Source organism: Elephas maximus, chromosome X (genome assembly GCF_024166365.1).
Source record: "Elephas maximus indicus isolate mEleMax1 chromosome X, mEleMax1 primary haplotype, whole genome shotgun sequence".
Taxonomy (NCBI): Eukaryota; Metazoa; Chordata; class Mammalia; order Proboscidea; family Elephantidae; genus Elephas; species Elephas maximus.
The window spans coordinates 143,571,432-143,588,175 of NC_064846.1; the positions used below are offsets into that span (position 1 = coordinate 143,571,432).

Here is a 16,744-nt window from a genome sequence, read left to right on the forward strand (position 1 = left end):
GGGTTACAACTACCAACCTTTAAGTTAGTAGTTGAGCTCAAACAATTTGCACCACCCTGGGACCTCATATTTACTCACGCTGGCTAACAAAAGAAAGACTTCTATATTGTAGCTATGGACTACCCGATACTCTATGCATAATGCTGGTATCGACCATATACATAGTAGCTTGTGGGAATAATTTAGCTGAGCAATCATTAATTATGATCATGTCTTATTATGAGTCAATCAACACATAAGTAACATTCACAAAACACACTAAATTATATTGTGATTTACCTTAGATCTTAGAGATGGCAGAGACAGAAATCAACTAATCATGAGCCTACATTTTCCAGATGACAGATAGAGGCTCCTGGAAAGTGGAGTTTGTCCTAGTGAATTTCAAATTAGAGATCTGGTGTTTTCGTATATGCTCCAGTGCCATGTTTTCCCTCTTTTCGGAATAGCCAAATACTCATCCATGGAGGGAAAAACTGTAATCTCCATATATGAAAAATGGGTGTTCTGGGGAAGTATGAGCCAAGACCCCATCTTCTCTGGAAACACACCAACAACAAAACTATACAACCTTCCAAAGCTATTTTGTTGTCGTTGTTCTGTATAGACTTGGTTTACTACAGCCAAACTGTTTTTCCTACTACTCTCAGACTCAGTGTGAGAAAATGGTAACACAAATGAGAAGTATTTTGTTATGTTAAATAAGTCTCTCATCTAAGAAAACATTTTTAAGTCTTTCAGGAGCATTTATTTATAGATTAATAATGTGATTTAAAGATAAACAGATGTCCTTAGTGCATGGATACCTTTGCTATGAGAAAGCGATTCTTTACTCTGTATCATTTGCTCTTGAAGAGGAACAATGAAGATTTACTGCTGAAAAATAATATAAGAACAAATAAGGTTATTTTTCCAGGGTATTTTAATAAGAGTTCTTTGACCCATGTAAATAAAATATGAAATCTCTCAATTTTAAAACTCTGTCTGACGCACTCATTTATTAGATTGTGATTAATATGATTGCATTTACAGTAATGCAAAGAGAGGTTTTTGGCTTTGAAGAAACATTTTAATAAAGACTGATGATTTCTTTGTCCATTTGACTCAATACTAATTTCCAGCTTAAAAAAAAAAAAAACAGCTAATTTTTAGAAGCATGCATTCTGGGAAGCTGTTTCTTAATATTTCTCAACCCTAATCTCTTGGTATAAGAAGTCCTTGGAGGCTTTTCCTTTGAGTATTTATATTTAACCCATGAAGAGTATAGTTTGCATTTTTTTTTTAAATTACCTGACTCAGATTAAAAGAGGTACTAGAGATTTTAGGGTTGTAAGATTCCCCACCCCCCAAAACAGTCATATATGGATTTATCAAATATTTGCTTAGCTCTTAATTTATGCAGAAAATATGCTAGATTTTGGGATGCAAGGATAAGCAAGTCACACTCCTGATCAGGACATGTTTCCTATAAAGGGGGGAGACTATGTTAGGGACCCAAGAAAAAGTAAGTGGATGTCACTAAGGAGGGAATCCTCATTTCTACATAGATCAGGGTCTAAGGGGAGAGACTCAGGAATAGATTTGCAGGAGAAATGACAAACAATAGTTTCCTTTTACTACGATAGAATATTCCTTATAGAGGAATGCATAATATCCTATTTATTCAGATGAGGCTATATTTCCCATAATGTCTTTATAAATATTTGCATGACTGTAGACTTGACCATATCAATTATTTTTTAGATTTCATTTTAATTTGGATGTGCAATACCAACATCATCTATGGTTTATTTCATTTATGAATGAATTTAATATGCTAAATACAAAATCACACTACAGCATAGTAATTTAAAGTGATTTTGGTGGTAAAATATGAATGCTATTCAAAATGGTTTCTTAATCATAAATATTCTTTTACCTTTCAGATGAAAGAGAAGATGTTCAAAAGAAAACATTCACAAAATGGATAAATGCACAATTTTCTAAGGTAAGGATATTTTGTTACTTTTAAGATGTAATATGTTACTGAATATTTAAGATGGACTTCATATGTCTGTAATTTAAATGCCCATGTTGCTTTTGCCATATTGTAATTTTATTTTAAGATTTCAAATCTGGGAATATTATTTTGACTTTTAATTAAGGAAGAAACAAAAGAATATATTATAAAGAAATTTATTGATTTGATAAAATTATCTTTGGTTCTTCTCAATAACGTGAGTTTCTTTAATGGCATAAACTGTCAGAGGATTATAACAGTAATCTCCCATCAAGTAGGTAGTATACATGTTAGGAGAAGATGTGAGTGATATTTATTTTTATGAAAATAGTCATTTTTTGTCTGTCTTGGTCTTTATGATGTTCAGGTTAAAAAAAACCACAGTGGTAAAATACACAGAGCAAAATGCTTGCCATTTTTACCATTTTTAAGCGTATAATTCCGTGCATGTTCAAATTTAGTGGCAAGAAAAACAAATGTACTATGTAACTATACATACTTACATACCTATACATAAATATACATATATTGGTAAATAACTATATATATGTAAAACTATATATAGTATATCCATGTACATTATATATAGGTATATATAGATAGATATGCACATATATAAGTATATAATATATATACTTATATACCAAACTAAAAAAAAAACAAACCCATTGCTGTCGAGTTGATTCTAACTCATAGTGATCCTATAGGACAGAGTAGAACTACCCCATAGGGTTTCCAAGGAGCAGCTGGTAGATTTGAACTGCCAACCTTTAGGTTAGCAGCTGAGCTCTTAACCACTGCAACACCAGTGCCCCATATATAGTTATATACCAACTATAGATAGTTATTTAGTATATTCATTTTTCTTGCCATTAAATCTGAACATGCAATAAATTATATACTTAAAAGTAGTAAAAATGGCAAACATTTATATATATATATATATAATATATATATATGGTTATATAGGTATATAACTAGTATAACCCAGCCCCTATCACTTAGAGCATGTTTAAAATAATTTGAGATGACATTTGTGTCCTTTTTTTTTTCCTGTGTCATCAGCCCATACTCAGTAATAGTTACTTTTTTGCAAATGCAACTCAACTCATGAACTGTAGCCACGTAATTCTAAGTAATCATACATGGACACAGAGTAAGATATCCTTACCTTGAAAACTGGCGTTAGGAGTGTGGTATAAGGATGTGTCTGTGGATTTTTGTGTTTAGATATAATTTTTGTGCTTAGACATGATTTTTGTGCTTAAACATAATAAACCTGGGTTTGGACAAGTCATTCAAATGCTTTGTGAGCCAGTTTTCTCATCTTTCATGATCAGATAGATAGATACATAGAGACATAGATACAGATAGCATGCATACTTAATAATTCAAATCCAGATAATGGGAACACAAAACTAAGACGTCGTCCCTGCATTTAAGGGCCTAAGAGTGGCAAAGCGGTGACAATGGTTGTCTTGCATATTATTGTGGAGATTAAATGAGTCGTGACATGGGAAAATTCCTAGTATGATGCCTGACACATACTGTACTCTCTCTGTGGCTCTGTCTCATTTTGTAAGAATCTTAGAAATAGATGAAAACAATCCACTGGGACATGAAATTTCAAAATTGCTTATAAAAAGCTTTAGCTGCCATCCATTGTTTGTGGTATTTGATAGCAGAATTTTGCCAGGCTCTGTTTAGTATATTTATCCAAATATAAGTTATTGAATTTTAACTAAGAAAATTTCATTTACACTTACTTAAATTAATAGTTAATAAATAGTTATTGCAGAACTTTAAAACAATAAAGGTACATCAGAATATATTTTTTTTAAATCCTCAAATTTTTCTGAATAGGTAGGATACAAATAATAAGATAGCAAAAATGTGGAACAATAAATGGAAAATGAACTCAGCAATGTGTAGAATAGGAATTCACAATTCTCAATTGGATCAGGAGAACCACCATTATCTCAAGCACGGTTGGCCCTCAGTTGGGCATATTCTGGGTGTCAGAACATAAATAACTATCTATAAAGGTAAAGGCGAAAACTAAAGATAAATTTATGTATATCCATATGTGTGTATACAGAAATACATAGACACACATATGTATATGTGTATGCGTTCATTTTTAATTTTGAGAAACGGAAAAATATCCTTTTCACGTTATCTTTTTTCTTGTCAAGACTTCAGGTACATGACTAAATTTTATTTAGACACTCATCTTTTGGAAATTGTGGAAATTAATAGAAAGCTAATTAATTCAATTCAAGCCTCTTGGTGATGCCAGAAGATAAACATAACTGTGAAAAGTGTCATTTGACCAATATTGAGCACATTTCTACATGGTTTTCATCAGAATTCTAGGCCTGAAGGAGACATAAAATTAGATTAAGTTGAATTATTTGGTATCATGGAGCCTACATGGTCAATTTCAAAGATGTAGGAAAGTCGCTAAATGGCATAAAACTGTATGGACTGTGGGTGGTCAGAGGAAGCAATACTCTGAGCTAGAGTGAATCAGGAAGCCTTTATGAAAAAAGTTCTACTAACTGGTAGACTCTGAAGGAAGGAGCAAGACCCTACAGATAGAGAAAATGGGTATACGCTGAAGGCAGAAGTGTGCATTTTCTTTTTTAACCCCAGTATCAGTTCACTAAAGAAATATAATAAATAAATTTTGGTCAATGGTATAGTTAATTAAATGTATGCTAAAGACAGGAAAAGAGGGAAAAAATGTAATGAGAATAGAAGATGTTGAAGAAGATTTAGAAAAGAGAGAAAAAGCAAGGAAACAGTATTATTTGTCTGCGTGGTAAATTAAACATATGCACACACAAAAAACTGTAAAAATAGAGTATGATGAGTTAAAAGTTTTATCAGTGAGGCGTGCGTGCGTGTGCACACAAACAATCTGTAAATTAGAGAGATAACAGAGAAGTTCCTTGGCATTTTGTGATGCTCCAGGAGGTTATATTCTGAGGAAACAAATGTGATTAAATATATCCTTATCGTTTTGGTGTCATTTGAAGCCAAATGTAGCTTTTTCTGTAAACCCAACTGATTTTATGCTTTCCCAGTACCATTTAAAAATGAGTCTTATCTCTTTTTCAAAATAAGTCTCCTATTAACCTTTGATTCCAAAAGTTTCTCCTTGAATGTGATTTGCCACATCTATTCTAGAAAGATAAACGAACAATATTTACTTCCGTATAAACACAAAGCCGTTGCTAGGTAAGATTCATTCAAGATAGACTCTCTACCCATGTAATATGTTGATATTTTATAATCCTAAAAATGTTTAATGTTTATGGTAAGACAAATTTAATTCACGTTATAATAATGTTGCCCATTGTCAACGCGAGCTTATTATAGGTAAGTGTTATTTTGTCATAACGCTTGATGTTTGTGTTAAAGAAATAAAATTCTGTGGGGAAAAATATGTAATACTTGATGATTTGAAAGATTCAAACCATTTCCTAATGAGTTAAGGCTTTTGATCCTACACTAGATTCAGTGGGTATCCAACCACTAACTCCACTCCTCTGCCTGATTCTTCCAAAAATAGTGTGCAGCTTCATACTTGACTTACAAGTTAAGCAGAAATGTGTAATTAATGTTGCCCATGAACTTCGTGAGAGCTTGTGTCATGATATGATGGCACATTTGAGTTCTCATTGCAAAAACGTATGTGTCCACACCCAAAAAGATGGGATTCACCACTCTCAGGATAACAATATCGTAAGATAGATTTAATTGATGTTACCTACTTTTCCCAAGCATTCTTCATATTTTTACCTGCCAGCCAGCGTGCCGAGCATGATGGGTTGCAAATTAATACTAAATTTGTGAATCAGAAAACCACACTTCTTTAGTCAGCACTGTAGCATGAAACAGTAGGAGAAATCATTCTATCCAAACTTTAATTCATTTTAGAAAGGAAAGGAAATAATAAAAAACATGTTCTCTGAAGTTTATATTCTTTATATGTCCATATATTTAAAGGGGCTTTATAAATCGTAAAACACATAAACATAAAATATTACCACTTTTGTCATTGTGTAATGTATTTTCTGAATTGAAAGAGTTATATATTTATGCACTTTATCCACTGAACTTTTCCCTCTTATTTTCTTCTATTATTTCTTGTGCTATCATCTGGACTTCTTGAAGACATGACATTTAATTTGTAATCATTGTGTTCCTAACTCTATAATTTCATGATGCTATTGAAAGAAGCATGAATTTTAATTCCACTACATAGTTTGTAATAAGAGCCACATTTCTTTATTTCTCTAAATTAAATCACTCTGTTTCTACTATAACTAGTGCCCCAATGACCTGACTGTTGAGAAATGCAATCGCAGTAAACTTATGAGTTCAACCCCTCCCTACTTCCATTCTCTAGGGTTGAGCAGGGTTCACAACACACTGAAAGAGTCTCCTGGTTATCAGTCTGTCTTGGTCATAGCTTAATGGTTATGTGACCATGATTACTTGAAAGAGAACTGGTCTACTATGCCATGCCTTGCTTGGGAACAGGGGTCTTTGCAGACAATTCTGTGTGTGGTGCCTGGCCTCTTCAGACATTTAACTGAAATGTTCTAGGACACCATTTGGAAGCTCTGTGAGAGTAGAGTGTTGACATCCACAACTGCACTTCTTACTCTATCTTTGAGGGAGTTCATCACATCTCTCATTAGTCTGACTGATCCCACATCGCCACTGTCCTGAAATTTACCTCCGTGTCATATTCAATTGGGACCGTATATCTCAATCCCTTATAGGAATCTAGATTTTCAGAACTACAATTTTGGATGGGTAATTTTTCTCTGGATACCTGTTCATTTCTTTTTTGGACATGGTTTTGGCTAACTTCTTGAGAAAGAAGAGAGAGAGAACAGAGAGAAATCAATATTTTCATTTGTTATCCTGCTATAGTCTCTATTCCAATCCCTGACACACAGACACACACACATGAATCGAGTAAGCATGTTAACATGTTTAAAGTGAATTAAACAGTTTTATTCAGCAAAACAAAGATACTGGGACATGGGCAAAACATTATTTCAAAAAAAGATAAAAATACTTATGTACCTTTCCCTTTGTATTAGCTCTGAATTTATACGTAATTAATGAATTTATATAGAACTAAGGTGCCTGATTTAACAGGAGTAATATAGCAGTGCTCTTGTGTCAAGGACGGTTCACCAGAGATATAAGGTTCACCAACCATTGCTTTCCTGGCTTCCTTTTTCCCCCCATTATTTGAAATCAGTAAGAATTAGGTCCCTAGAGAAAAAGAATGAGTTCTGGTGGTGTGGTGGTTAAGTGCTTGGCTGCTAACTGAAAATTTGGCGGATGAATCCACCAGCCACTCCTAGGGAGAAAGACTTGGCTGTCTGCTTCATTAAAGATTAAACCAAAAACCCATTGCCATGGAGTCGATTCCAACTCATGGTGACTCTATTGGACAGAGTAGAACTGTCCTGTAGGGTTTCCAAGGAGCAACTGGTGGATTCAGACTGCCAACCTTTTGGTTAGCAGCTGAATGCTTACCCACTGTACCACCAGGGCTCCATTTCCGTAAAGATTCCAGTCTTGGAAACCCTATGGGACAGCTATACTCTGTCCTATAGAATTGCTGTAAGTCGGAATCAAATTGACAGCAATGGGTAGGGAGGAAGAAGGGAGGTAAGCTTTATGTCTCTGGATGGTGGTGGACAGCCTGAAGGAGGCTTTGGTAAGACTTGAATTATTTGATACAATTGGTAATGAAGGGATGAATATTGGTGGCGTAAACGTTAGAAATTTTCATTTCAGAAATAGCGAGGATTGGGCTCTTTTTGTTCCTTTATAGACTAATGTTATAAAATGGTATTGAGTTATATTTTATGCTTTATTGCCCCCAAAGACATTATGAGATAGTATTCGAGATGAGCAATGAGAGTTTAGGTGATTCGTTCAAGGCAAATGGAAGAGAGAAAGCTGGAACCAAAGAAACTGCATTATAAAACCCATGATATTTCCATATCTGTTATAATCATGACTACTATTGCACCCACCAAATGTTGCATTTTTTGGGGGGGCACTTGTCACAAAATTGCTAAGTATTATGAGCAGTGGAGAGGAGGCTTGGGGACATTTACAGCTTGAGAATAGAAGGTATGGAATGTTTGCAATACCAACAGAGGCTTTGACCTTGGGATATTTAGTAACCCCCAACTCAACCATTTGTTAGGAAGATTATTAGTTGATTCTTTCATAATAATTTATAATACAACAAATATTAATATTTTTGTCTTATAGATTTTTTAAAATTTTTTGTTGTGCTTTAAGTGAAAGCTTACAAATCAAATCAGTCTCTCATACAAAAATTTTTATATACCTGGCTATGTACTCCTAGTTGCTCTTCCCCTAATGAGACAGCACACTCCTTCTCTCCACCCTCTATCCCCTGTCCATTCAGTCAGCTTCTGTCCCCCTCTGCCTTCTCATCTCCCCTCCAGAAAGGAGCTGCCCACATAGTCTCATGTGTCTACTTTAGCCAAGAAGCTCACTCCTCACCAGTATCATTTTCTATCTTATAGTCCAGTTCAATCCCTGTCTGAAGAGTTTGCTTTGGGAATGGTTCCTGTCTTGGGCTAACAGAAGGTCTGGGCGGGGGAGTGGGGGGACCATAACCTCCAGGGTCTTTCTAGTCTTAGTCAGACCATTAAGTCTGGTCTTTTTGCGAGAATTTGGGGTCTCCATCCCACTTCTCTCCTGCTCCCTCAGGGGTTCTGTGTTGTGTTCCCTGTCAGGGCAGTCATTGGTTGTAGCCTGGCACCACCTAGTTCTCCCAGTCTCAGGCTGATGTAGTCTCTGATTTATGTGGCCCTTTCTGTCTCTTGGGCTCATAATTACCTTGCGTCTTTAGTGTTTTTCATTCTCCTTTGCTCTAGGTGGGTTGATACCACTTGACGCATCTGAGATGGCTGCTTGCTAGCATTTAAAACCCCAGACACCACTCTCCAAAGTGGGATGCAGGTTTAATAGATTTTATTATGCCAATTGACCTAGAAGTCCCCTGAAACCATGGTTCCCAAATCCCCACCCCTGCTATGCTGGCCTTTGCAGCCTTCGGTTTGTCCAGGAAACTTCTTGCTTTTGGTTTAGTCCAGTTGTGCTGACCTCTCCTGTATTGTGTGTTAACTTTCCCTTCACCTAAAATAGTTCTTGTCTACTATCTAATTAGTGAATACCCCCTTCTTTCTTCCCTCCGCACTCTCTTAACCATCAAAGAATGTTTTCTTCTGTGTCTAAACCTCTTCTTCTGTTCTTATAATAGTGGTCTCATACAATATTTGTCCTTTTGCAACTGACTAATTTCACTCAGCATAATGCTTTCCAGATTCCTCATGTTATGAAATGCTTCACAAATTCATCACTGTTCTTTTTCTATGTGTGGCATTCCATTATGTGAGTATACCATAATTTATTTATCCATTCGTCCGTTGATGGGCACCTTGGTTGCTTCCATGTTTTTACTATTGTAAACAATGCTGCAGTGAACATGGGTGTGCATGTATCTGTTTGTGTAAAGGCTTTTTTTTCTCTAGAATATATTCCGAGGAGTGGGATTGCTGGATCATATGGTTGTTCTATTTCTAGTTTTTTAAGGAAGCACCAAATCGATTTCCAAAGTGGCTGTACCTTTTTATATTCCCACCAGCAGTGTGTAAGTGCTCCAGTCTCTCCACAGCCTCTCCAACATTTATTATTTTGTTTTGTCAGCTAGATTTTGATGAGTAAATTAATCTAGTTTTCAGTGTAGTCATTGAAACTGTGAATTTTTTTAGTTATGGATATTAATTTTTAAATTCACTAATCATAAACACATTATTGTGTGTGAGACATAATTTGAATATTTATTTAAACTAATATTATGAAAAGTACAAAAACTCTGCTTGACTGGCATGTGGACTTCCTAATGTCTACATTTGATGTTAATATGGTTTCTAGAATGGTGTGTCTGTGTTTGGAATCAAGATAATTACGCTAATGGCTAATCCACTGAGAGCCATTCCCTTGAATGTTTTCTTAAATCTAATCTTTGCAAAGTACCCAAGTAACAAACGATATTATTCAGTTAGTGAAAGGAAATTTGGTTGTGATAGGTCTAACCGTTTTCAATGAAAGAGAAATATTATTTATAGGGGAGATCTTTCTTAGAAATCTGATGTCCCTTATCAACCTGTTGTTACTGAACTCTTGATAATTGTAGCTAGTTTTAGAAGGTGTGCATGTTTTGCTGTCTAAGCTATTATTTTCTGAAATATCTTATGAGAAAATTTGAATTGTTGATTGCTATTTTTTTATATATATAGTATTGAGTGGTCACAGTGGCAAGCACATTAGCTTGCAAATGCAAATGTTTATCAGAATGCATAATTGTAGCAAGCAAAAACCAATTCTCTATAGCTGAGAGCCAAATGGAAATGCTGGTGGTGTAGTGGTTAAGTGCTGCGGCTACTAATCAAAGGGCCGGTAGTTCTAATCCGCCAGGCGCTCCTTGGAAACTCTACGGGGCAGTTCTACTCTGTCCTATGAGAGCCAAATGCATTATTTATCTGATTTATTCTTCTTAGGACCCTACATAACTTCCTAGGAAACCAACACATACTGACTTTAGTCATTAGTTGGCACTCTGGTACCATCCCACGGAAATATATGGTTGCAAAATAACTTTTCAACCTATGTGCCAACTATGTGCCAGTCATAGCACTATGCACTGACAAATGCACTGGAAGGCATGATTTTTCCTCTTGAGGAGGTTCTCTCCTGAAGGAGGAAACAATTATATAAACAAATAATTAAAATAAAGCATGATCATTAATATAAACTAAGTGCTGTGGAGCATAGAAGAATGAATGATTAATTGTTTGGAGAGGAAAGCTTTTTGAAAGCTCTGAGCTTGTCCATGCAGAGACAGTTTGAAGCAAGTTGAAGGCAGTGGGAATAGCATGTAGAAATGTGGAAAGTGTTGAGAATTTGGCTTGTTGGTTGGGAAGTGGACAAAGAGAGCACTATGAGTAGAGATCAGATGTTGGGAAATGGAGCATGATGCCATTCTTGAATAATTATATTATTGAGGCCTGTTGGGCCAACAGCGATATATTGATTTAATCATGTTAATATACAACTTGTGTTTGAAAATATGAAGTTCTAAAATGGTAGACAACAATAAAGTAATTAGACTCCCCCCCCGCAAACCACAACCAAGGAGACCTGGTGACATGTGGTTAAAAGCTTGGCTGCTAACCAAAAGATTGGCAGTTCAAATCCACCAGCCACTTCTTAGAAACCCTATGGGGCAGTTCTTCTCTGTCCTATAGGGTTGCTATGAGTTGGAATCAACTCGATGGCAATGGGTTTGGTTTTTGGTTTACCACAATCAACCTTTTTTTTCTTCATGCAGGATTGAGAGTCTGAAGTGTACAATTTACACTTAGATAATAGATATAAATCAAAACAAGAAAACAAGAGGTGGGGATGGTTTATTTCTTTTGTCTAGTTAGTTGCTATCGTACACTCCCTTTAGCACAGGGCATCAGAATCACCTGGAAGATTTTTTAACACATAGATTGCTAAGGCTCACAACCAGAGTTTCTGATTCCCTAGGTTTGAAGTTGGGGTGGGAAATATGCATTTCTAGCAATTTCCTAGATGATGCTAATGCTGCTGGTTTGGGAACCACACTTTAAGTGATGTAATTTGGTCTGTAGTAGGAAAGGTTTGAGGAAACCCCATGGAGGAATTTGGTAGGTCCCCAAGGGGACATGGGAATCATTGTACCTGGTTTAACTTGATGTCTAACTTGTGGGGACTAAATAATTTAATTTCGACAGTGTTAAAAGATTCAAAACCTAAGAGTTGTAACAGTCTTGTCATATTACAAGACTTAAAAAAAAATGTGTCTGACTGGTATAGATATCTGATATATACATGAACATTTTAATATGGTTTAAACTCCTGTTTATTATATATGCCATAAACAGATAGATAGTTAGGAAAGGTATTTACACAGTTGAGCTCAAAATTTGGAAAACAAAGGCATTAATATTGCTTGCTTCTCCACGTGTTCTTTCACTGCAATCATTTTATGAGCAATAATATGGTTTTCTTAGTAAAAAGACACCAATGGATATATAGAGTCTTTCAGACTCTCTTTTGTTCTTTTGCTTCTGCAGAACAATTTAATTTTAATGACATTCTGGGGGCCTTCCTTTATGCTCCACTTAATAGGATATGTTTTTTACCTTATCAGGGTTCCCTTGGCTTCTTGAAAGTCTCTACCAAATTATGATCACAGTAGCCAGAACACAAAGAGTTAAGATCATGTCTGGCAATAATCTATTGATATGTGTTCAGCTGTAGAAGCCTCTCTTGTAATGCACATGGAAGGTAGATTTGTAAAAGTCTTGGATCATAAAAGCAGAATATGGTTTTAAAAAGGTCTATACTTAATGGTATTTTAATTTAAACCCTGATCTCACTACCCCCATTCTATATGCAGAGCAAAGTAACAGTAAAAATAGACTAAGGGTGATCAATAAATAAGCAGTCACTTTCAGTCTTGTCCAGAATCGTGGCCAGCTGATGGATGGAGACAAACAGACCCCTTAATTAGAACTGTGAGTGAAGTCACCCCTTGGTTTAACATTAGCTGTCATTTAATGAGTACAAACGTGGTTATAGATGAGTTTGTTAAATGTTACCTTCTTTGGTTTACCTCGCCTACCCCATAGAAAACCAATCTTTACAATCTACCTGGTTCATGGGTGTTACTTTTTATAAGGATTAGTCCTAATCCTATTATAAAAATTACCTACAGCTATTATGCCAAGCTGAGAATAATTATTTTGAATATTTCTATGTATACATGAAGTTCATACCCTTCATCAGCAATCATTTATTTTCAATGAACATGCTTTGCCAGAAATACACATACAGCCTACATTCATCCATTTATTATTTACTGAATGCCTGTTAAATTCTAGATTTTGTGAGCATAGCTATGAAGGGCCCTGTGGGACAAGTGAGCTAAACCAAAGAAGGAAACTTGTCGTAAACAATCTGAAATCCTCTATATTTATTTGTGAACTTGCTTGTTTTCTTGTTCTGCAACTACAATGTCAGATAGTCATGGGCCCTAAGGGGAAAGATAAAGCAGGGTAAGGGAAGAATAGGAGCTTTTCAAGGGGAGGGGGTGCTCTTTTATACAGTGCCTCCTGGGAAGATTTTGGAAATCCTGGTGGTGTAGTGGTTAAGAGCTACGGCTGCTAGGCAAAAGGTCAGCAGTTTGAATCCCTCAGGCGCTCCTTGGAAACCCTATGGGGCAGTTCTACTCTGTCCTCTAGGGTCTCTATGAGTCACATTCAACTCGATGGCAGTGGGTTTGTTTTTTTGGGGGGAAGGCTTCACTACAGAGACATATGAGGAACTTAAAGGAAAGAAGGGAGAAAATCATGTAGATGTCTGGGAAAACAGAATTCCAAGCAGAGCGGAAAACATATACAAAGGCCCTGAGGAGTAAATATGTGCTTGAGGAAAAGCAAGGGGGTCAGGGTGTGTTATGGTTTCAATCGTGCCCCTTCAAAATATGTGTTAGACCCTAACCTCTATACCTGTGGACGTAATCCCTTTTGGGAATAGAGTTTTCTCTGTTACGTTAGTGAGGTCGTATAATTGTAGGGTAATTTCCTAAACCTAATCACTTCTAAGTTATAAAAAGAGCAGATTAGACCAGGGTTTCGAAAAGGTTCAGTCCAGTTCGACCCCCTGCTGAGAATTTGCCTTTCCACCACAAATCTACTAAAGCAGGAACTTATCTTATACATCAGAATCACCTGGGGATTTTGTTCAACTGTAGATTCTGATTCAGTAGATCTGTGGTGGAAAGGCAAACTCTCAGCAGAGGTCGGATAGAACCAAACCTGTTCAAAGCCCTGGATTAGACACAGAATGAAGTAGACACAAGGGGAAGACAGAAACTATCTGAGCAACCTGATGACAATGAGGGAGGCAGACGGATCTACAAGCCTAGGAACCCCAAGGATTGCCAGCTACTAGAAGCTGAAATAGACAAATACCTCTCCCTAGAGCCACACCCTGAATTCAGACTTCTACATTTGTCTATTTTAGCTTCTAGTAGCTGGCAATCCTTGGGGTTCCTGGGCTTGTAGAGTCATCTGCCTCTGTTGCCATCAGATAGCTCAGATAAATTCCTAGAATCGACTTGACAGCAACAACAACAACAGTCTCCTGAACTGTGAGAAAATAAATTTCTGTTCTTTAAAGCCACCTATTTGTGATATTTCTGTTAGCAGCACTAGGAAACTAAGAGACAGTGGCTACAAGAGAGTGACTGGGGAAGAGATGTAGGAGATACAGGTGAAAGAATAAAAAAAATAATAAGGAACAAAGCAGGTGGACCTTATTGACCATTGCAAAACCTTGACCTCTACATTACGGAATTGGCCTGAAAAAATATGTTAGTCTATAGGGTGCAAAGGTAGAAGTAGAAAGAAGAGTTATGGGATAGTGTACTAATTCTGGGTAGGGGGGTGGGTGGCTAAGACTAGGTTTTTATTCATGGACTTGGGGAGAAATGGCCAGATTTTGAATACCATTTAAAAGTAGAGGTAACAGAATTTGTTGATGGACTAGATACGGAGTTTGAGAGAGTGGGGGGAAACAGCTTTAGCCTGAGCAAAAGGAAGGACGGGATGGCTATTTACTGGGATAAGAAAGACTATTGGAAAAAAGGATTTAGTGGGAAAGTACTGGTAAATATCCCATGGGAATTAATTGGAAAGAATTTTAGTTTTAGTATATTTTCATGGAAGCAGTATTTGTTTTCAACTCCTAAAATTTAACCTCAAGGTCAAAAATAAATAAATAAAGCTATCTCTATTTTGGAAAAAAAAAAAAAAGAAGACACAAGTGTTTTTATTATTGTTATTGGTGTGTGTATAAATCTAGTAAATATGCATTGGAATTAACTTGATGTTTGCCTCTCTATAGAAGATTATCTATGATCTTCTAGGATGAATGAGGGGGACAGACATGATTTTACCTATAGTTTTCTTCTTCATAGCATTTAATTTGTCTATTACCTATATCTATTGTATTATAATTACTGTTTACACATATTTTACATCTATTAATTGAGCTCCTTGAGGGTCTGATCCTTGCCTTATCATACCCATCCTGTATACTTCTCTGTCTTGGTCATCTAGTGCTACTATAACAGAATATCACAAGTGGATGGCTTTAACAAAGAGAAGTTCATTCTCTCACAGCCTAGGAGGCTGGAAGTCTGAATTCAGGGCATCAGCTCCAGGGCAAGTCTTTCTCTTTTTGTCAGCTCTGGAGGAAGGTCCTTGTCATCAATCTTCCCCTGGTTGAGGAGATTCTCAGTGCAGGGACCCTGGGTTCAAACAATGTGTTATGCTCTTGGTGCTTCTTTCTTGGTGGTATGAGGTCCTCATGTCTCTCTGCTCACTTTTGTCTTTCAAATCTTGAAAGAGATTGGCTGAAAACACAGTCTAATCTTGTACATTGAGTCCTGCATCATTAACATAACTGCCTCTAATCCTGCCTCATTACCATCATAAAGGTAGGCTTTACAACACCTAGGATAATCATATCAGATGACAAAATGGTGGACAATCACACAATACTGGAAATCATGGCCTAGCCAAGTTGACAGATATTTTTTGGGGACAAAGTTCAATCCATAACACCATCCTAGAGCACACTCCCTGGTATATAATGGTAACAGAAAGGAAGTAAAGGATGGTGGGAGGGAGAGAGGGAAGGATTTAAAAAAAAAAAAAGGTTGGTGTCTACACTTTCTCCTTTATCTTCTTTCATGTCTTCAACTATTACCTCTACCAAGGGCCTAACACCTGGCTTGACATTTAAGAAGCACACAGGAGATGATTTTTGAGTATATAACTTCCAAATATGCATTTGCAAACCTGAGTTCAAAATCCAGATTTTCAAATGGTTCCTGAAGCCATGGCATGGAGAGAAGATGGTTGAATAAATGGAAACAAGAAAATTGGTGAATGATTGAAAAGGAATGGTAAGGAATGAATCTTTGGAGTGAAGGACTTTAGTCTCAGGACACAAGGCTGATATATGTTGTTAGCTGATGTTCAGTAGGTTCCCAACTCATGGTGGCCCCATGCACAAGGGAACAAAATAATGTCCACTCCTGAGCCATCCCCATGATTGCTTGAGAGTCAGGCCATTGTGATCCACAGGTTTTCACTGGCTGATTTTCAGAAGTACATCGCCAGGCCCTTCTTCCTAGTCCATCTTAGTATGGAGGCTCCAGTGAAACCTGTTCAGCATCATAGCATCATGCGAGCCTCCACTGACCAATGCGTGGTAGGTGTGCTTGTGATGCGTTGGCTGGGATTCATACTCAAATTTCCTGCATGGAAGGTGAGAATTCTACCTCCAAACCACCACTGCCCCCCTGGGAACACCTAGCACTTAGATATTCATGGCTAAATGCCATTCCACATTAAAAGGGACCACAGCTCATTGCAAGAGCATGTTATTCCTGTTCCCAGGCAAGGAAGGTTTTGGGTGAGCCTGAGACCTCTGGTTGTGCCAGAAAACACAGAAGTACATCCCCAAATTCGCTAACATCTTGAGTTTGCTCCTTTCTCCTCTCCC

General features: G+C 36.7%; 1 protein-coding gene across 12 annotated transcripts in view; it reads left to right on the forward strand.

The window, feature by feature from the left end:
- DMD (dystrophin) overlaps positions 1-16,744 on the forward strand; it is a 2,447,064-nt gene that overhangs the window by 332,047 nt on the left and 2,098,273 nt on the right. For all 12 annotated transcript variants that reach the window (XM_049872854.1, XM_049872851.1, XM_049872858.1 and 9 more), the window contains one exon: positions 1,926-1,987. In XM_049872854.1, the coding sequence (XP_049728811.1) occupies positions 1,926-1,987 (62 nt within the window). The remainder of the gene's footprint in view (positions 1-1,925; positions 1,988-16,744) is intronic.